The following is a 22443-nucleotide window of genomic DNA, read 5'->3' as shown; positions in this document are numbered from 1 at the left end:
TTCTTGGCATCGCCATCAAACAACAAACGTTGTATGCCACCCCCTCGACTTTTCGATTTCCCCACCCCCTTCGTGCAGTCCAACTTGCAACCCTTTTGCACAGGATTTTCAGATTTTGCCTTCATTTCTGCCGTTTCGATTTCTGTGTGAATTGTTTGCGGCTGATTGCGGTTCTTAATTTGCTTAAAGATATACTGGATAAGAGAAGGGAAGCCGTGTGGCAGAGTAAAAGGGTTCGGCGGTTTCTTTTGGGAATTTCAAAGTTTATTTGATCTCTGCTATTGCTTTTTTTTAAGAAGTACTTAATGCAATCTAGTTTAAGTAGATTTGCTGTGGTTTTTTTGGAATTTTTGATTAGTTCTGTACGTAAAGTACTTAAAAGAAATCCCAAAACAATTGTCAAACCCTTCATTGTTGCCCCAAAATCTTCATTATCTTATAATTATGTTTTATAGTCTATCTAATGATTTATCAGTAGTAGTAAGGTTTGAAGACCTAATTTAATTGTTGTCATATTAAGAAATTACTTTATTTAGATCATTGACTGGCAATAAACAGTAAACCCACCGAATCCCTTTCAAGATTTGTATGCAATTGATACTTGGGTCCCAGTACACCGAACCAAAAGATTGTTGTGTTGAGCAAATATTTACAAATTCTCATTAGGTTAGTTTGCTTTTCAAACAGCAACTCCATTAACATATTCCACTGGCTGTGATGCCGCTCGCCTCCTCTCATTTCACTTCGTCCTTGCTCCTTCGTCCTTCGTCCTGCCTTCCGTCTATCCACTGTTTCTTGCCGTTGAAGAGAAGACACAAAATTACGCATACGCAATGTGGCACGGGGGTGGTGGCAGCAGGACTGTTGCATTCGTGCAAAGTGCAGAGGATAAGCCGAACACACACACTCTCATACACGCACACACACACACACACACACATGAAAGCGCACACAGGAGGAGTCAGGACACATGTGAGTCTCCTTTTGGAGTGTTAATTGTCGTATGCAAATTTTTGCGCATGCACAAAATGTAACAAAACACGATTTTGAAAGATGCAAATTGGGTGCTGTTGTTGTTGTTGCTGCCGCTGCTGCTGCTGTTGCTGTTGCTGCTGCTGCTGCGGAGAGGGGGTGAAGTGTCAAAATAAGCTTTAAATTACGACACCCTTCAAGCGAACCCCAGCCAAAACCCCAAGTGCAACCCCCTTGAGCTGCTGATCCTGCTGCTGCTGCTGCTGCTGCAGACGTGCGATGTAATTTGCAACTGACAAGAGTGAAAGTTATGCGAAGGGCAGCACAAAAAGTGTCAGGATCTGAGGGGATTGCATGGAAATGGTTGAAAATCGGAGATGGGGGTTTCGGTGAAGCAGGAGTACGGAGGGGAAGGCGATTTTCCCAGGACCTGCTGTGGCTTCAGTTCGCTTCGTTTTCTGGTGCCAGGGACAGCCGCATGCGTGATTCTGACATTTGATTAGGTTGCCTTTGTCGAAATGTTAATTTGTCCATTGAAGGTGAGTCCCAGCTACTAGCTACTGGCAACCGGCAACTGGCTGCAGATTACTGGACACTCGGCAGGACTCCGGACAGCGGGGACAGCCATTTATCAAGCCGGTCTCGGCTGCCTCCAAATTGTGGCATATTGTTAGTGGCCAAGGGGGAAAACAATGCCTGCCGTTGACTGCTGCATCTCGAATAATTATCGATTCAAAACCAGACCCATGATCGCATAACTTAGACGGCTAAACGTTGGGGGCTAACTTTCAGTGGGATGCATGTTAAATTCACAGTGGCGTCACTCACAAATTGAGACAAATTTGCCATGGCTGGAATTTACTTAAGGCCATCTCACTTATTACACAATTGGCAACAAAGACAGAGACGCATAATTGCCGTATAATATTCATAATCCCCACAAAGCAAACACACACAAAGTCTGCCAACTGCCAACTGGTCCACTAATTAAGAAGACAAACTTCGGGCACTGTGTGGATTTTTGAAGTGAACTATTTGGGCAGGACTTGTGCCAATATACGTAACTTAGTTTCGGCTCTCGGTTCTTAATAATGCAAGTCCTTCCGACTCCTGGTGGCGCCTCCTTGTGGCTCCTTAGCCGGCTGAGAAGCACTTAATTTGGTATTCAAATGACTCAGTTAGCTCCGATGGATACACCGGTCTATATGCTGGATTCGGGCACTCTGTTTGCGAATGATTAGTTAACTGAATAGGTGAAGGGATTCAAGATGATATGGGGCTGGCTATTTAATTAGAGCAAATTATGGCAATATACACAAATTGATTACTGACTGGCTTAAAGCCTTTACTCTAATATATGTCCAAAAAAGATTTGTCCACTCAGTGAGCACCATTTCAATAGGTAATAAATAATTTTAAAAATATTATTGCTCCGAAACTTAGGTAGTTCATTTTTGTAATGGCTTGTACCATTAAGAGGCAATAAACTCCAGTGGTTCTGCCATTTTGAACGCGCTGGCTACACCATCAGCCAAACACTTCCGTTTAGGGACAATCTCTTCCCTAACCCTACATCCTATATCCTATATACTTTATCCTTTTTTATTTTCTACATTTTGCTCACACAAAGTGTCAAGTGTTTGAGTGGCATATTCGCTCCTGCCGACTGCCAGCAAAAATGGAGACTGGAAAAAAAAAAGTGCCAGGAAGCCAAACAGCCGACATTTCTACGTGCCAGACATTCAAACCGCATACTCACACCGGAACTCAGGCTCAAATTCGCTCGTACGGGGGCCTCACTGTGCACACTTCCAGCTCAATTGCGCGCTCAATGAATAATTTAGTTGAAATTTTCAGCGCACTTTTTGTCATGTTGGGAGTTTGTGTGTGAAACCGAGTGCAGCAAACTCACCAGCCAGCCACCCCATTAGGTCCGTCCCAAACTCCAGCCCATTCAGTCATAAAATTTATGCGTTTTCCCCACACTTTATAGCCGAGCTGGAAAAAAAAAAATAAAGCTAAAAATTCGTCTCGCGCAACAGTTGAAACTGTTCTAAACTCAAACTCCCTCGAGTTTTGAAAAGAGGATTGCACCATGTCTGGGTCGTAAATAAATTTTGTGATATTTTGCGAAATAATTTTAACAATTTGCGCTTGTTTTTCAAAAAATATTATGATACTCGCATGCCGGACGATTTATGCCGTTGATTGTTGAAAGAAATGCAATAAAGCGCACACTAATAGCCACATCTATACTGTCAAATTGATATTGCAGTTTAGAGTTTTAAATGAATAGTGATTAAAATTATAGAACTAAGCATGCTTCGCCAATAAAACACTTGATTCAAAAATGCAGAGTTCTTTAATGTTACCCATTGAAATTCATTATAAATACTAATTAATTCAGATCTTGTCATTCAAATGATAAGTTAAATACATTTTCCGTTTAACTTTGAAACCATTGCCTTTCCGAGTGTCGCTTCAATTTGCTTTGAAACTGACGGATTGAAGGACAAAGTGTGTGTGATATGGACCTGGGCCAATGGAAATGCTCATCACTTCGAGTTGGAAAAGTGAAAAGCCCATTAATCAAATGGCCAGAGCCTTTCCAACCCAAAGGCTTGCCCAGTGACTTGGACTTGCAGCACGAACAAAAAAAAACCTCGGCAACTGCAACAATTTCGGTTGAAGGCGAAGAAAAGCGAAGGCTACACTGATGACCAAGGGACGAGGGCAATGGGATACGGGTTACGGGTTACGGGTTAGGGGATAAGGGATAAGGGATATGAGGGGCGTACTCATAAATCATAAAATTCCAAGCCCGTCGCCGTCATCTATAAAATCTTGGCCAAGGCTCGTGGCCATCGAAAAGGTATGCGGGGCATTTTCCCGGCTATGATGGTGCAATTTGTAGCTGGTAAAGTGTGAAATTGCGTTGGCTGCGAGAATTGTTCGTTTCTTTGTGCCATCTCAATGGATATTTTTCCGAAGGTTTCTTAAGCTCGTTGTGTGTATAAGAGCAAGGCAATTAAATTGGTTGGAGCATTTTCCAACTTGATTTGCCAGCTTCAACGAAAGTAAATCCACAAATAAATCAATTAGGTGCGCCAGCACCCATTTAAAACCCCGAGCATTTCACTTCCACTACCATTTCCATTTAAACTCGATCTCAAGCAACTGTTGTCCTGTGGCAAAAATGCCAGACGCGCTGCTTAATTGATATAAACGACTGTCTCCTACGGTTTCGTAATACAAAATACAAGATAATCAAAAAAAAAAAGGGGAAAGAAATAAAATGGAACGCTTAGGGAGAAAGGTAACTGAAAGGACTCGGCACAGCTTTCACTGACTTGGCTTCTGTGCGTTTTATTAAAATTTATGCTCGGGCCCCCGGATGAAAGTTGCGTTTTTATTCCAAGACCTACCACCTACCACCTTTAAGTGTTTAGTCTAGGGAAATTTCGCACATCCATCCTGCAAATGCGAAAGCGTTGCACCAGCAGCCTAATGCAATTCCACACCATTATTTTCACCTGCCAGCTTTTAGCAGAGCCTGCAACGAACCGAAGCCATGAATCGCTCCAACTTTGAAAACCACTGACATGCAACAGAATTTATAATCGTACACGAGGCAACTAGGATCCCAGTATCCCAGTTGCTCCTGCAACGAACTCCATTTCTTCCTCCGCACTTTATATCATTAGCTAACACCAAGGGAGCTACGAAGGTTCACGTACCCTATTTGCTCAATTTGAACTTCATTTATATGATAGGCTGCAGCTTAAATAACTTTTTCAATCTTTTATATTCTATTTTATTTTAAACTCTAAAAGCTATAGGATTTTATACAGGCTGCCAACTGATGTACTCCTTGGAAGAGTGTGTAGCTCACAAATTTTGCGTACACCGGTTATGAGCGTGGGTGTCGCAAAGTGGGCGTGTCGATTGCATCGCGCGTCATGCAAACAGAGCGAAAGAGATGGACAAGGGAGGTGAGAGAGAGAAGGGTATATGCCAGATCCTGGACCTCTCGTTCGTTGGCTGCAAAAGTGCGTGTCTCGATTTCTACATAATTAAACTACGTCAGCTTGCCCATCGACTGCCCCCGCCCCCCGTTCACTGCTCCTTTCTCCAGCACTTGCCACACCGCACCTGCCGCCGCCCCTTCTCGCCCAGCCCTTTATTACCACTTCCGGCTTGCAACGGCTCAAAAACACTGTTTGCCCGGGCTTAGTTGGCCGTTGGCTCGGTTCAGTTTGGTTCAGTTTGGTTCAGTTGAGTTCAGATGGCCCTGGATCGTATGGGTTTGCCTTCGGACATCGCACTCCCGATTTTGCTGGACAACTTTGGCGCTAAAACTTTTTAATGCACGTGCCCAGGACGAAGGACGAAGGACGTGCGGTGTGTTAATGGGCGGGCGCATAACACGACAGGTGGGCGACAGGTAGACTTTGGAATCGATCAGGCGACCAATGTGGCTCTGAGTACTTGACATACCTAGATTCCAAAATGATCATTTAGTTGGTATTATTACATATTCAAATTTCTTATATCCACCAAGCACAGTATTCTGTTAAATTCTTAAAAGTTTCCATTACAAATGGGAAATCTAAACACCACACAATTAAATTTGAAATTGCTAAACAGCCTAATCGTAGTAGTTTAAATCCAATTAGACGCATTTGTGTGGTGCACACTGGGCCTGCAGTTTTGTGTCTTGGCTGCCGCTGGTGGAGTAACTGCGTCTGGCTCGTTTGCACGAAAATTTGCTGGAATTATTTCGAGCAGTTCTAAATTTCGCAATAACGAGCCGCATTTGACGGGCATACAAATTGCTATTGCCCCCCCGCCGCCGCCAGGACCTAGGATGTAGGATGTAGGATGCAGGATGCAGGATGAAGGATGTAGGATGCAGGATGCAGGATGTTGGAGGCAGAACGCAGCATCATCTGGGCCTGGGCTTTGTAAAGTTTCGGGTGAGTGAGTGTGTGTAAACTTGTTCCTTCGATTGCGCAAAGTTTGGCTCGAAGGATACTACATAATTAAATAGCTGAAGCAGGCCACATGCAGCGCAACAACAAATGCGATTACAACAATTTAAGTTGCACCATCTTTGGCAAAGATTTGGCCAAACTCAAGTGGGAAAATATTTGTGCTAAGTTTTCAGTGGTTTTTCTTCTAATTTTTCTTTTTGTCTTATTCGGCCCTTGTCTTGCGGGTTTTCCTCCCCACTGAATTTTCCCCCACTCGTCGCTTTTCATGCTGCGGCAATCTTTTTGATTTAGCTGCGGAGCCATTAACACGGATTGATTGCCCCAAAGGACAAAAGACGGCAAGTGGCTTAAAGGACAAGCGTCAAGCGTTGCCTTGGGCAAGGACATCGCCAGTGGGTGGCAATCCTCCAATCCCATCCAGCAAATTGAACTGGACCAGCGGGTTGGTGTGCGTGCAAAGAAATTGAAAAGTGGCTGCCTGTCGACGTTTCTCTCACGCACTTGCACCCAATTTTTTGCCCTTTGGCTTTCGCCAATTGATTCCAGTTTGATTTTTCCACGTTTTTTTTTTTGCACTGCCTTTTGGCTGTCACAGCAGATCGGTTTACGGTTTACCAGTCTGCTGTCTATGGAGATTAATCCCCGTAATCCCATTAAGAAGCGAGGCGAACATGTTCCAAAGGAAATGCTAGAAAATTTCCAGTTAGCACAAGGACCATGTAGAATCTAAGCCCGGGTTAACAGCTAACCCAGCTAACCTAGGCATAACCAAACTTCATTCACTGCCAATATGAAAACAAAAAGCTCGTGACAGAAATCGCTTTACAGCTGGGCCATAAAATGCCAAGCAATTTTAGAGCAGAAGCGCCAGCAGGAACTTATCGATTAAACAGCCGAGCCACGAAGAGGCTCTTTCTTGGAAACCTTTAATACAGTAAACCCCCACCTATTGCCACCCACACATGCTAATAAGAAAAGCTTTGTTGTGCATTTCCTTCCGGTTACGTGGCCAGAGGTTGAGGCGCATTTGCGAAATTGAAGACGAAGTGCCAGTGCCAGCAGAATTGCGGGCAAAGCCTTAAAAACGTAAATTGAAAACTTTGTCGGTCGACTCGTTGGCCCAAAAGTGTGCTCTATATATATATATATATATATAGATTTAGCGACCCAAAGGGGTCGCTATACACGGGCTCGACTGTGCGTGCCATGTCAACATAATTCAGGACTTGATTGAACGCAGCTGCAGGCCATAAAAGCGACAGTAGACGACATAAAACGAGGCACCGTTTTGTCGCTGAAACTTTGGCTAGTTTTAAAATCAAATGACTCATTTGTACGGCTTTCGCCGGAGTCGGAGTCGCAAACACTCGTAGAACACCCGTAACACCGTAGAATCCGCAGAGATTAATTTGTTATTGCCGCCCTGGAGAACGGTGGCCTGTGGAATTTTTAGCGCAGCACTAAAGGTGCAAAGGAATTTAATTAAATGTTCTTCCCGTTGCGAAAACTTTTGCTGCACTGCAGCCAGGACCTGCTCGAGGATTCCCAGGACAATGCCATCTAGTTGTCAGGCAGCCATTTCGGTGGTCGCCTGCCACTTTCCTCCTTTTCGCGGCATCGGCTCAATAAACTAAACAAATTTGCAGGCGCCTAGGACCTCGACTCTACAGTGAAGCACAACCGAATGGGAACTATGCCCGAACAAAAGTCACTTGTCCTGTTTGAGTTCAATTTAAATAGAGAAAAGTGGTCGGAATGTGCGCAGGATTCGCATTTGTGCTTGAACATTTTATCAGCCAACTACTATTTGTTATTTATTTTTGTATCTATTAAATCAAAGTCACCAATAAGAAATCCATTACTTCTTAACAACTTTCCTTACAACGGCGTTAAATTTCCAATTTCTTAGTGGTCGCCAAAGACTTTAGCACATCGATTTCAACTCGTTTTAAGTAGAACTTGCAAGCGGCTTGTAGCCCAACCGCATCCGTCATAATCAACCGAATGCCAGTCCGGTTTTGACCACAAAGCCTGCCACCTCCCCACCCATTTTCCACCCACTCTCATTTCCATTCCGCTCCTGCGCCAGTTGATTCCTCCGTCTGCAACTGGCCGCCCACAGACATCGACATCGACATCGGCATCTGCATGCCATTGAATGGAGTTTAAAGAGTTCATAATCCAAAGAGTACACAATACCAGACGATGGCCGCTGAGGTCCAGCGTCCAGGAGCTAGTAAAACAAACTGATCAATGGGCTATAATACGACAGACGGGCGGACGAGGACAGCTTTTCAGCCCGGCAAAAGGAAGAAGAGCAGCAGACAGACAGAACATGGACAGCTGGCATGAAAAATTATTTACTGCAAGAAAAATCGCATGCAACATTTTTGCACCCAACTAGTGTGGGCAAAAGTGTGGCAAGAAGGGCCTTTAAACGCGCTAGAGAAGTTGTCGTGCCTTAAAATATTAGAAAATGTTTTGAAATAGTAAATGTCATCTAACTTTGAAGTGTGCAATTCTTGAGTTGAACTGAGTTAAGATAAAAGAAGAATCTTTAGCAAATAAATCAGTCAATAAAATCATAGTTCTATTAAATTCTAATAAAAAAGAAAATGTTTTTCAAATGTTATTATTTGAAATAACATTTTAAATATACGTAAGAGAACACTTGCTGCATCGTGACACGCTGCGATCTCTTTGGGTGGCGGGCACCTAAGGCCACAACGGGAGTGACGACGCATTGAGAGTGGGTTACGTGCACCACCAGCACCAGCACCAGCACCACCCACTGAGGGCAGCTGCCAACGCACCACCCAGATCTGCCCCCGGAAAGTCCGATGGCCGGCGGCATGATGAAGTTGCCAATGATGATGGTAGCTGGTTGTCGGTCGCCGCTCGTTGGCAACGTTGGGATCTGGAAGGCCGAAGCCCCTGCGAATGCCACTGCGACTGTGAGTGGGAATGCCGATGGAGATGGATATGGAGGTGGAGATGGAGATGAGGATGACTGGGCAGGCGACACAATAATGCCGCCATTAATCTTCTGGCACGACTGATTTGTTTGACTTACGGCTCACGGCGACAGGCGGCAACAGGGGGAAGGTCCCTGGTCTTTCGTCACTGGATGGAAAGGGGAAAGGGGAAAGGGGGCATTTCTGATGGCCGAGACAGCCAGCTACGTTGGCTTTAAGCAGCGACTGGCCAACGCACATTGCAAAATAATTTGTGTAAATCATTTGGCGCTCACTGCCAGTACATTATATAAGGCAAATACCCCTTGTTGCTGAAGTCCGGCCATCAACACTCACTCGCCTGTTTTGACAGTTGTCGCCAATCGTCAGAGCGACATTCATAATTTGGGTCTTGTTAATGAAAGGTTTTTCAAGTAACCGTCGTCGAGCGATGCGAGCTAAGCGACATTCAGCTGACGAGTTTGTGGCTAGGAAAAGTGAATTGACGGTGTGGAAAAGCAATGGGAAAACATACTTTACTGTGATAACACTGGGCGACAAGTTTGCTTCTAAAGGTTAGTAGCAAAGCACCAAAAATCATTTGCGAACGACTTTAAACTTGCCTTAAAAAAAAAAAAATAATCTTCAATAAATTTATTTGACAACTGATATTAAACTACAAGTAAGACTATTGATAAGCTCTTAAAGAGTTGCTGCCCAGTGTAAGCAAGATGTTGCAGCTTGCCATTTTATAACAAATGCTCACCGCATGTCCGACAATCATTATATCACACTCATGTGCGTTGTGGCTATCTCAAAAACCCCCTACATACTCCCCCCAAAGTTCCCCAAGCCAACGTAAAACCACCGATGAACTATCACTCAGACTCACAATCATTCAGTTTTGGCCTCTGAAATGGACTTGTTCAACTATCCGATTGGCCGGCAAAAGCGAAAACGAAATGCGAAATGCGAAAAGTGAAGCCAATCCCTGTTACCAAAGACGACCGCAAATTACTCTCCACTTGAGTGAGAAAATTGCAGTGGAAGTGGGGGGCAGGGAAATGCTTGGTTTTCCAGGGACAGGGGTTTTCCAGAAAAGGCAGTGGATTGGAAAAATTGGGTTGCCAGTTTCTGCACTTGGATCTGATGCTTGAGAACTGCAGAGATATACGAAATGCTAATGAGCATAGATGTTATTATCACTAGAGAGAGAGCAGTGTGTTCATCAATTTTATGAAAAGTAATAACTTGAACCTTTAAGTTACCTAATACATTTAATCAGCTAGCACAATAATTTATTGTTATCCAACCTTTTATTTATGCACCTGCCGCGTCATCTCGAATCTGCGCATAAAAGCCTTTAAGTTTGCTGGGTTTTTTTTACAAAATATGAAAAAGAAAATAGCATTTTCCTGGGTATTGTGCAAGGCCTTTGCCATTCAACGCCTCGATTAGAAGCACGCCCACAAATATTTACAACTGAATCCCAATCCAGCAAGACAATGAAATTTTCAATGGTTGCCTGCCAATTTTGAAGGCAATCTTTTCCACATTTTCATTGTAGCCATCGAGCAGTGGCTGACAAAACGCAGTGCCAACGATGGACAGCTGTCCAGCTTGAGTTGAGCTGGAGTTGAGTGGCCAGGACCAGGAAGCAAAAGATGGCCAAGACATGGCCAAAGAAAGAGCTAACCGGGCCAACTTAGTCATTTTATCATCCCAAAAATCATTTGAAATTTGACAGAAAATTACACGACTTAATGCCGCCCACTTGGCTGCGAGGCAAACTCGAGGAAAATAAAAACGGGGCCGCGAGAAAACCCACAGAAGGAAAAGCTAGCGAATAGCCAGCTCCGGGCTTGCCAATCGAAATTAGTCAAAATTTGACTCGGGTTAGACAAATGGCCAGCGCGAATTTCCACCGAAAAATGGAGGAAAAGAAGGAAAAGAAAGACTATTCAACGGCGCTTTCTGGCGATAATTATGAGTAATTTATTTAATGATGATTTGCATTGCGGACAAAACGTAAACAACGAAAATGAAAAGCTGGAAAAACAGTTTTTCACTTGTTTGCATCTGCTGCAGTTCGCTGTTTTTGTTGTTTGGTTTTTCTGTTGGTTTTGTTTTTCTGTGTGGTGGTTCGCTTGTGGCTGCTCCTTGATAATTGCAGTTCATTTGCAGTTGTGGGTCGGTTGATATATGGCCAAAAACTGTGAGTGAGTTTTTCGCCAGTCGTCTCTGTCGTTTTATTTTTTTTTATGGCACCCATCAATTAAGCTGAGCGAATGAATGAACGCCTTGGAGTTGCACTCACATACAACACGACACGTTTCAATATTAATTCACCACATCCTCCGCGGTGCAAAACTGCAGACACACCTAATGGCCGAAATGACCGAAGGCCATAAAACTTTTAACGACACCGTCGAAAAGCTAAACCTTAAAGACCAAAGTGGCGAAAAACGCGTAAACAATGAGCACAGAAATCATTGCATTGGGTTGGGTGGGTTCAAAGGCTAGGAGGCGCTTGCCACGCCCATTAACCTGATAGATGGCACGCCCATTAACCTGAAAACTGCTGAAAAGTGAAAGATAAGTGGATAGTTGGATTACCAGGAAATTACGACAAATATAATTAATTTATATACCAAGATATGCACATTCATAAATCCAATGCAAATCTGTTGTAAGTCACTCGCTTAACTCGAGCCTCATTAATAAATCTTGTAAGACCACACAACGTGCAATCGAAATGAATTAGAGTGCATCGAGGTAAAGCAAATTTACTTCAATTGTTATAACTTATGCCAATTCCTGCAATTAATATCTTATTTTGTTAAATAAAAGAGCGAAGCTTGGCCAATTAAGCAGCTTAAACTTACTTAAGCCAATTGAAAGGGAAAGTTACATACTCGGATCAAGCTTATCTGCTATTTTCACTGGAAAATTGCATTGATACAAAAATTGTCCTTGAACCAACTAACTAGTAAATGCGGAAAATAAAAGACCATGTATGTATTTTCAATCAGCCAAGTGCAACAAATAACAACGAGTGTTGTTCTGTGGAAAAGATTTTCAGCCTTCGTAGATTTTCTTGCTATCTGTTGTTGTTTGGATTTTCCTGCGTGGCATTGTTTGTTTGCAGCAAATTGAACATTTTCATTAGATTTTCGTTTTCGCATCGGGTGGATGGGGAGTGTTTGTGGAGAAGAAAAGCCCTGGCACATTCAATTGTAATGCCCAGGAGAGCGATTCAATTGAATTTGTTTGTTTTAGTATACGGTTCATTTATTTGCAAAAACCAATGAATGAAATACATACATCGGCCATACATTGGTACATTCCCCCCATCTTTGCTGAGTAATTTGAACTTTGTCGAACTTCCGAACTTCCGGTCAAATGGCGAGGGCTTCTGCCTCATAACATATGCCTGGCATTGTTCAAGTGCAGATCCAAGTAGTTCCTATATGTATATTTCAGGTGTGTTTGCCCCAGCCTTCCCACCATCTCCATGTGAAAGTTTTGCCCCTAAAGTTTCCCGCTTCCGCCATTTTCCCCGGGGACCTCTTAAGATTTCATTGTGTAAATTTACTGCGGCATTCTTTGTCCCTTCTGCCGCCGGCAAATAAAACAAAGAAGCGGCCAAGAAAAACGAACAAAATGAAAAGCAAAAAACCAAAAAACCAAAAAAACCAAGAACGACGCCAAATTCAAATCGCGAGCTGCTTAAAAATGAACAACAAATGAAATTCCCATAGGTGCCAGAAGTTTGCCGCGTCTGCAGGCATTTAAATGGCAACGGTGGCGTATACGCAACGTCAAGGAAATCTCCTCAGCTGTGCCACCAAAAACTTTTGCAGCCTGCATCGCATCCTTCGCTGTCGCTGCTCCTTTCACCTGTTTCTATGTCTGCGAACGGGCAGGGCAACATTTAATGTCATGTTTGTAAGTTTCTAGACGATGCCAACATGTTACTTTCTGGCCCGCCCCGGCGATTCCTTCGTCCTGCGTCCTTCCTCGAAAGTTCCTGCTCCTGATTCTCCGTTTCCTGGCGGCGGCAGAAAGTCACTTTCTGGCATTTTCACACAACCCGAAAATGTCTGGGCACGGCTTCCACGTTGCTCACTAGCTTTAAGTTTCCATAATTAAATAGGAAAATAACAACTCGCCTTTTATTCTATTTCAATAAAGCTTTCCTATTTTAGTACTGATTAATATTCCTAGTTAATATTCCTGTTTTATGGAGCTTAGCATATTGTAATATTTTAGATAATACTTCAGATAAGGAGGGAGTATAACAGTTGCCACGCCCATCTAATCCCCCTTCAAATTAACAAGGCACTACTATAGACAAGCGCCTTGTCAAAGTTTTTACTACGCTCAGACATTATCCTCCAATGGCATTATAAACAATTCATAAACATACTCGCATGCAAACACATGCACCCACAACTACAGACAGCTGGCAAGATTATGTCAGAGACAATCGGATTAATATCAGACAAGAACAGCTCTGAGCAGAGCAAACATCAATGAGACGACAAATTGTAATGAAAACGGATTCCAGATGCCAGCATTTCCAGTGGCTGAGATGATTGAGGGCGGGGAGGGGAGGGGGGAAAAAGGATTGCAATTGCTTTGTTGCCTCAGCTAATAATGTTGATCTGATTAGCCGAGCACCGCGGGGCAATTGCTGAGTAGACTTTACAATTAAATCGGGGAAAACGGCTAAATGACTGCCAGACAAATAAGTCGACTTACTTGACTTTGTCCTTCTCATTAAGCCCCTGCTGCCCCCTTACCCCCCTCCGAATGTGTGACAAAAGTTGGCATTTGAAGTAATTAAATTTAAATTGAATTCACCCAGCAAGTTTTGGGGCCAAAAAAAAAAGAAATTAATAAAAGCGGCAAAAGCAGAAGGCAGGAAACTTTTTTAATCCTTTGCTCATTTGTTTTCCTTCGGTTTTGCTCTTCTTTTTTTCTTTAATTTTTACTTTTTTGGTGCGTGAAGGGGGTTTTTGCTTTGGCTTGGGGATGCCACTGCATTTCCGTGTTATTAAAACTTTGAATGAAAAACTTTACTGCGTAATGGATTCGAATTAAACAAAGTACGCCGCACTGCCTGCCTTATTTTGCTAATGTGCATCAAAATTAAACAAAAAATACTTCAAATATTCGTTACTTACAAGGTTGAACATTAAATTTCCGCACTTAGACAATTAACCGAATAACTGGTTTCAAGCACACTACATAACTCTTAAATAGTAGGTGAAATTGTCGCGGGCTCAGTTATCGATGGTCGTAAAATGCCAGCGCTGCGAAATGAAGCCATAGAATGGCCGTGTGGCACTTGGGGAATACGATTGTCGCACCCAACTCCGACCAACCAGCCCCAGCTCTAATCGCTCCCAGTCCCCCGATGCCCCCATCCACATCCCCATCCCCATCCCGAGTGCAACTGTATTCCGCTGGTTTCCAGCCCACTCGCATGTTGCATCCGCTGGCGCATTGACTTTCATGTTGCGCCCCCCGCCAAATGAGTCACAATTAAAAGCGATCCGAGCCAGAATCACAGCGGGGTATGTGCCGCAGGTGGAGCCCACTAACAGTATCTTGGAGTTAAAAAAAAAACTAATTAAATACAACATAACTTAGGGCTAGAAGGATTAAATAAAAAAAAGTATTAATTCGAATTATTATAAAAACAAAACCATTTAGAAGTTTTTGAGATAAGTTATCTATAAGAATGCTAATAATTTCCTAAGTGTCTATGTCATTGGTAAAATATTTTTAAAATGTAAAAATTTTTTGCTTTAATAAAAGTTTCATATTTATATTATTATTAACTTAGATCATGAGAAACTCCAATTATTATATATGGTTTTGAAGTTTAGTTCTACTCTATGGTATTAAACATTCCAAATTGGGTTTACGAAAATTCTTAGTTGTAAATTCTTGGCTAACCAATATGCCTCTCTCTGCCAATGGCCACGAGGTATGGAATGACTTACCTTACTGGAAAGCGAAAGCGAAATGGTTATTGCAACATGCAACCGCAACTGCCGAGGCAACAACAGCAACAAAACCAACAACAGTAGCAATAGCAACAACAGCAGTGGCAGCATTAACCACTATGTGGCTGCGTCGTCTCGCAATAATTGTGAGCAAATATTACACGAAAGCGCGGAAAAGTGAGTTGATGGGGCTGGGGGAGGGGGAATGGGGGAATGGGGGGCAGAGGTTCCAGATTGGCGGGCAAACGGCATATTATCGTGGCAGGCGATGACGATAACCACAACAACAATGCAACATCATAATTATCGACCCGCTCCACACGATTTATCCCCCCTCACCACTCCACCCATCAAAATGCTGGGGCAATTATGCCAAAAGCGCGTTTATTATGTGAAAAGAAACCAAAGATATAATATTGAATTCAAGTCAAAAAAAATAAAACGAGGCTTAAATCATTTGAGGAAAAGCCGTCAAGGAAATTGAGTAGCAAAAAAGAAGTGTGCGTGTGTGTGTGTGTGTAAAAGAAAAGCAAATGAAAAACGGCTAAGAAAAGCCAAACAACAAATATGTAATATGTAACGAAAGTTGTTGGTGCTTCAAGTTGTTTTTTATTTTATTTAGACCACGTTACGAAATCAATCCGGAGTTGCATTCAAACTTCAGCAACATCGGCGAACAATTAAAAGACTCACAGAGGCAGCACAGTTGGCACATTTTATTGATAATTAAATAATGCGAATTGTGAAGAAGTTGAATTGAAATGAGTCAAGCAATCCATCAACATGCAATCAAATTGGGGCTAAAAGAGGTAATGGTTTCCGCTAACTTGGTGATTATCCAATATTAATTAGTTGCTGTCTAGTTGAAGGAGTCTTAAGTATATGGGATAGTGAAAATATTTAAGTGCTTTTAAAATGGTTTTTAAGTAACTGTTAATAATGCTGCTTATAGCACTACTTTACAAGTTTGTTTAACAATCATAAACCTTTTTTATATAATTCAAAATGGAAAATATATTTTTCTCAAAATCAGCTCAGAATTTAAACCCTTTTAGCTGGAATTTAATGGCACTTTCACACACCAGTTGTACTGGCGAATGTCATTTGAGCAGCGCCACAGTGTCATTGAATTGATTTACCAACGCCCATTGCTAATTGACAGCGGCATTCATTAGCCTCTTCCTGTCCCCAAACACCCGATCGTCGATTGGCAAGGGGGCGGAAGAGGCGGTGGACTGGGGAGGGGGCGTGGCTTTTGGCGACAGGATGATGATGGCGGGTGCAAACATGCTGAGCACACAGACACAGCTCGGTTGCAGTTTGCAGTTGCATGTGCCCCAGTTTCCGTGACCGCTGTTGCTGCCGCTGCCACTGCCACTGGCTGTGCCATGAATTTCCCGTTTGCCACACTGCCTATGTATAAATTTTCCATTTTTTTTCCCCCATTTTCACCACTATGACATAATGACGCGCCGCTCGGGTTTTTGATTGATCGATCGAGACGGAAAGAGGAACAAAAACTGCAACTGAAACCGGGAGAGCCAGAGCAGGCTGAACCAAGAGGCAAGGTGTCAAAATTGTTACAAATCAATAAAAATGCAAAGTATAAATATAACTCACAACTTTGATTGCTTACATTAAAGGCCTTTTGGCAATGCATTTGGGCATTTAATCAGCAATCTGAAAAATGACGGTAGATAAACTAGTTTCTAACTTAAAACAGAGATATCAATCGCTTATGATATATGAAAATTTAATTTAAAGAGCAACAACTTATATTTAATACCTCGCAGCTCGGAAGTTTAAGTCAAAAATCGTAATAAAAACAAAAAAAAATGTGGATAACGTTTTATAACTTACAATGCAATTTGGTGATACACTTAAAACTTTAACACATCATATTTACATATTATATTCCATATAAGAAGTTGGCGAGCGGGTCGTCGACTAACCGATCCTTATCATGAACTTCTGTTTTATCCTGATTCACAAGTTCCACATTATCTGTAACCTCATCTGAATCGCCTTCCTCGCAATCGATATCTGTCTCTGCATCAAAACCAGAATTATTTTCCTCGTTGTCCTGCAAAGGATCGGACTTCCAAACTCTTTGCTTCTGGAGTCGCCTCATCTGATTGGCCAACTTGACCCACATGACTTTGGTGGCATAGACGGCAACTGCGGCTGCCACCAGCCACTGGTGTTGCATCATCATCCGGGCTCCGGAAGTTGTGGTGTCCGCAACACGAGGCGTGGTATCGGGAACTGGCACGGCATCCCCTACCACTTCCGGCGAGACTTCATCAGATTCACTCATTTTGTACTGCTCGACTGGTAAAGGAATCGATCTGAATAATTTGATGTAATGACAGTTGTTGACAGTTAGGTGTATGGTGTTAGGATGCCGTATATTTAAATTTCTTATATTTTCTTTATGATTTACCCAGAAAAAATAGAAAGCACACCTGATGCCGATACTTAAATTAAGCATAGATTGATGTGACAATTTTAAATGCTCGCGCCTGCATAGACCATATCATACATCTCCCCCACTTTTTCCACCTTTCAATACAAATTGCACTTCGTTAATGTTAGGGTATCATCATACATTCATCGCAGCGTTTAATATAAACTCATAAAAACTAATTCAAATATCGCACTGGTATACAAGAATTTTGGTTAATGTTTTAAAACTAACAATTTGTGTCCCCCAATGTGGTGGTCGAAGTCAAACGTTGCTCGACGATCCTCCCCTTCTAAAAACGCAAGCATTACAACAATTAGTGTAGTTGTATGTGTGTGTGTGCACAGTGTCCTTTCCATGGTCCTTCATTCCCGATTCGAACATTAGCAGTCGGCGGGGGCAACTTCGATCGAGCGTTGGCATATACTCGCTGCACCTTCCAGTTGTTGCGGCACGTCGTCGTCCTCTGCCTCAGATTCCAATTCGGAATCCTCTTCATCAATGTCCTGCAAGGACTTCGACTGCTGTGCCTTCTGATTTTTGAGCAGCTTCTTCTTCTGTTTAGCCACGCCGATCTCACGGAACTTGACCCACATAACCTTGGTGGCATAGACGGCCACTGCGGCGGCCGTCAGCCATGGGTGGATCATCATCATACGAGCGCCAGCTGTTGTGGTATCAACGGGCGCCACGGTGGTTGTAGTTTTAGGATCATCAGCCCCCTCTCCTGCTGACGGTCCATCGGATGGTGCATCCTCACTCATCTTGGACTAAAACAAAAAAAAAAAAAAATTTAGTTCAATATAGTAAAGCTTATAATTTTGTATGGTTTTTACTTGCCTGTTGTAATTGAAAAAACGGCTAGGGCAAAATGAATTTCTACTGTAGTAGTAGTAGTTGTTAACGGTTGGGGTGATGGCGTTGGAATGAGTTGTGCTACCGGCCAGATGTTTCAGGTCTTGGCATTTCGAAAAATCGGCCTGCTGAGGTTCAATTTAAAACCGTTCAAGCAGGAAGTACAGTGGGCCGAATTCAGTAAATGTTAAATAAAAACTAAATATCACTTAAACTTCTACAATAAACAAAAGTCTGCTTTTTGCTTTTACAAAACTGATTATGAGCTTGCTGGTAATTAAAGAGTGCAGCGTTGCACTTATTTAAACGTCATTAAGACAAAATTTAACCGCATTAATGGCGAATAACCCATAGTACTTTGAAAAAGCATGCTAAGGTAACTGTGTAAATTGGTTTCAAATGGTTTTAAACCTGCAAAGCCATTTGGACCTGCAAAACTAATGACGTCTGTAGAATATTCTAGATGCACTGCCACTCTCGCTCGTTTTATCTCTGCTGACTCCTCCAGTGTGGTGTGTGATTTATATTTCATAAGTTGATGAATTTTGTAACAACTTGTCACATTTGCCAGCTGAGAGTTGTAGCCAGTCCCGGCTTTCCCCCTCACCCCTCCTGGGCTCTATCATTTCGGTTTCAGCCAAGCGACAAATGACACAACGCAAACAAATGCAATTTGCATTTGCATTTCGGCGTGCACATACGAGTGTGCATGTCTGAGTGCACATGTGTATGTGTGTGTGTGGGTACCGGGTGGTGTTAATTTCGCACACAAACATTTCAATTTCGGTGCCAGTTTTAACTACAACCACACCATAAAAAACTTCATTAAAATATCTTTACATAATAAATATATTTTTTAATCTAGTCCTACGTCGTTTTCAATACGTTACTTTACTGTTTTGGCTGAAAAAATACATCGAAAGTAGCTGCAAGCTCATAGTTTCAGCAACAAGAAACTTGTTTGTATTGAAATTTCTTTTCCTAGCATTGTAAGTAATTTGGAAGTGATATGTTCTATAAGATCTAATTAATATGGTGGATAAAGTCTTCTACAAAAAATGTAATGATCGCAACTGTTTCAAAATGGAATATTATTCAAAGCTCCTGTTTATTTATGCATTGACATGAACTTAAGCACTTGCGAACTATAATATGTATCACACATACTGGCGGACTTTTTGCTTTTCGTGCCTCTTGGCGATTAAATCATATGGCGAGAACAATGAGTGATATTTCACGGGGTCTGCATAATTTACCGCTCCGGAAGTCGAGAGTTTAAATGCGGCGTCTGTTTTTCTGTTTCCACCCACTGCCGTCCCCCACACAATTTTCCTATCCATAAGTAGGCTACACCAGGCGACTTGCCCTGTGTTTTATTATCCTCCTTTCTTTTTTTTTTTTTTTGCACCGCCTGCATTGTTAGCCTGCTGCCTTTGCAGGGACTTGCCGCTTTTATTTTATATTTTTTTGGGCAGAAAATTTTATTGTTGCACAAAGTTTCCAATTGCACAATGGAAATGGGCTAAAAACCTCCACCGAAACTTTCGACCCACAGCCCAAAGAGTTGTCAGAGCTTGCAAATGCATTAAAACAATGCCGAAATTCGCAGGCTCACAGAGGCGAAAGTGCCCAACTAAATAAAAAAGATATGAAGGCGGTAGTTGAGGTAAAGTTGATGGAAAGGACTGTCATATAACTAGGCAAATATTAATGCCTGTCATCTGTAACCTTTGCCAAGTCCATAAAGTAACATTGACATCTAGATTTATGTATCATCATGCCGACATTCCTGCCACAAAAAGACAACTTTTTGGTGATTTTCCTTATGAACTTTACCTTGTTAATGCGAGTTTGTTCATATATTTTATTGGCCTCGATGGCTCGTATTTCCTCCTGAACACACAGCACTTTTCGCACGCAGTTTTCCGGCACCGTTCCCACTTCTCGAATGCCAATATCAAAGCCGAGTTCCCTTTGTCATTGTGAATACTTTGGGTCTTTCGCCTTGAAAGCGCCATAAATCTTTTTATGATTCTAGCTTCTACTTCAGCAATGACTTGATTCGCCTTTCGCAGTGATTGTTATTGCGACTGCGACTCTGGCGATTGTGACGCATACAAATTTCAATGTGTTTGTCTTTAATACTTTCATATCCCTTGACCCCAACCGCACTGCAATTTCCCTAACATTTGTAGCCTTTCCATATTTCATATTATAAATATAAAAAATATATATATTTCTCAGTTAAATGTAGTATTTATATGTATGAAATATGAAATTAGGGGTGTCTTTGTTAGCTTGTATATAGTTTTCTCCCACAAACAAAGCATAAATTGTTATCCATTTAATAGTTCCAAAAAGGTAATACCTTAGCATAGGGTAAACCTTACTTCGATCCATTGCAGTGGTATCCATTTAAGCAATTTTCAACAAACATTTCGCGGCAGCACGCAACGCCATTTTGGCGACGAACGCCATGAAAACGGAAAATGGCCCAAACACGCGACGTTCCCGGCTGATGGGAAAAAATGGTTCTAGGACGAAAGCCTGGAAAAAAGTATGGGATTCGGCTTTTGGCCAGCAAGGGGCTAGGCCAGCCCACCATGGCGCCAATGCCAAAAACAACTACCACTAGCGGCAAGCGGCTACAAACGTGGCCATAAGAAGAGCGCCACAGTTGGTTTGAGTTCGGCATAAGCACGGCGCCAGCAAAGTTGTAAAATCGGCAAATGGCATATAAAAATTGCTGGAATTGTTGTCGTCACAGTTCAGAGACGGATTCGGACTCGGATTTGGATTTGGAACTGGCTTTGGGCCACAAGCGCCAGCCAGACTAGTGCCACTTCCTCGAAATGCAGCGGAGTTGGGCGAGGTGAAAGGTTATTGCGAGGCAAAAACAGTCGCTTGATTATTACAAATATTCTGGGTCACCGATGCGTTTTGAGGGGATTATGAAATTAAAAATTCATTTACTACGGAAACATGGTTGATAGTCCAATTGGTGAGCTATCATTGCACTTTTATAGACAGTAAATAGTTAATTTTCTTAAAATTATAAAATGGTTAACTGGTCTATTTCAACTTGAACCTCAAATAACACGATATAAAGGCAGTTATACTATCTTGATATTCTTGCAGAGTACTTAAATCGTTTGAATGATTAGCAACAATCTGCACTGGTTAATTTTTAACCAAAATGACACCATCAATCACAATTTAGCACTTTAATATTCACCATTAGAGCTCTTTAAATTCTGAACCTAATGGCCCCGTAAAAAGTGGCAAGTAATTAAGGTCAACGTGTGACAAAATGCTTGTAGCCTTGCTCATTATTTCTCTAACTTTTTTCGCGGGCATAAAAACTTTTATTAATTGTATGACATAAGCCCGTTGGGCTGCCGAGGTTGTTTGGTCGTTGGGGCTGGGGAAAAGCGTGAAAAGCTGGAAAAACTGGCACAAATCATTACACACGAGTGTGGCAGGACAACGTTGACAGCGGCCAATTCGCACACACACCCGCACAACAATGCAAATTAGCGTAGCCGTTTTATGCAATGCCATCGAGTCATTAACACATTGACGTCCTGCGTCCTACCTCCTGGATCCTGGCTCCTGGATCCTTTTCATGGTTCACAGTTCGAGTGTGCGTGTGGAGGAGCATTAGTGTCATCAGCATTCGTGGCCCGTCACATCAACACCAATCTGCGAGGACGAGGGAATGGTGCTGAAAGGACCTCGTTTCGGGCTTATCCTCGGGTCCTTAAATTCATTGAAATTAGATGGCTGACACGGAAAAAAGTCAAAACGATTAATGGGTTTAAGGAATTTAACTAATGAAAATTGATTACTGGTATGCGAAGGGCTAAAGTTAATACATGAATTCTGAGAATTAAACTATTCGTAAAATATGATGTAAATTAAACTATTCGTAAAATATGAAAAGAAATAAATTTGATTTAAATCAACAAACCTGATGTAAGAGGTTTTTCCTTTAAGGACGTTTTATTACGAAGAGTGCGCATTTTTAGGATGTTTAATAATTATTTCCTCATAAATAACTTAAATCCCCAATTCGACTGAAAGACACTTACACTAGAAATGCATTTTAAATGACCATCATGTTGAGGTTCATTAATCGAGTCCTTGTACCACCGAAATTCATCTTGAGAGTTGGTACCGAAACTCGA

At 42.2% G+C, this 22443-nt stretch overlaps 3 protein-coding genes across 3 annotated transcripts in view; 1 reads left to right on the top strand and 2 right to left on the bottom strand.

Moving 5' to 3' along the window:
• Positions 1-22443, top strand: part of LOC120446114 (protein muscleblind) — a 161812-nt gene that overhangs the window by 7403 nt on the left and 131966 nt on the right. The gene's annotated exons all lie outside the window — the stretch shown is intronic.
• On the bottom strand, positions 16774-17443 carry LOC120446118. The gene is made up of 2 exons (XM_039626944.1): positions 17403-17443; positions 16774-17285 (listed from the first exon to the last, which is right to left on the bottom strand). Exons 1-2 carry the CDS (start codon positions 17426-17428, stop codon positions 16847-16849), a joined length of 465 nt encoding a protein of 154 aa, XP_039482878.1. The 5' UTR covers positions 17429-17443; the 3' UTR covers positions 16774-16846.
• Positions 17529-18365, bottom strand: LOC120446120. Its single transcript, XM_039626946.2, has 2 exons — positions 18242-18365; positions 17529-18171 (listed from the first exon to the last, which is right to left on the bottom strand). The coding sequence occupies exon 2, from the start codon at positions 18163-18165 to the stop codon at positions 17785-17787; it is 381 nt and encodes a 126-aa protein (XP_039482880.1). The 5' UTR covers positions 18166-18171; positions 18242-18365; the 3' UTR covers positions 17529-17784.

Source organism: Drosophila santomea, chromosome 2R, assembly GCF_016746245.2.
Source record: "Drosophila santomea strain STO CAGO 1482 chromosome 2R, Prin_Dsan_1.1, whole genome shotgun sequence".
NCBI lineage: Eukaryota > Metazoa > Arthropoda > Insecta > Diptera > Drosophilidae > Drosophila > Drosophila santomea.
This window is presented reverse-complemented; position numbering and strand designations above follow the sequence as displayed.

What these genes read in the sequence shown, in the direction of transcription:
- LOC120446118 (XM_039626944.1), bottom strand. Translation starts at nt 17,428, where the DNA reads ATGCTTAATTTAAGTATCGGCATCAG. An exon ending in AATTTAAGTATCGGCATCAG is followed by an intron (nt 17,286 to 17,402) that starts GTGTGCTTTCTA and finishes CAAATTATTCAG; the next exon opens with ATCGATTCCTTTACCAGTCG.
- LOC120446120 (XM_039626946.2), bottom strand. Translation starts at nt 18,165, where the DNA reads ATGAGTGAGGATGCACCATCCGATGGACCGTCAGCAGGAGAGGGGGCT.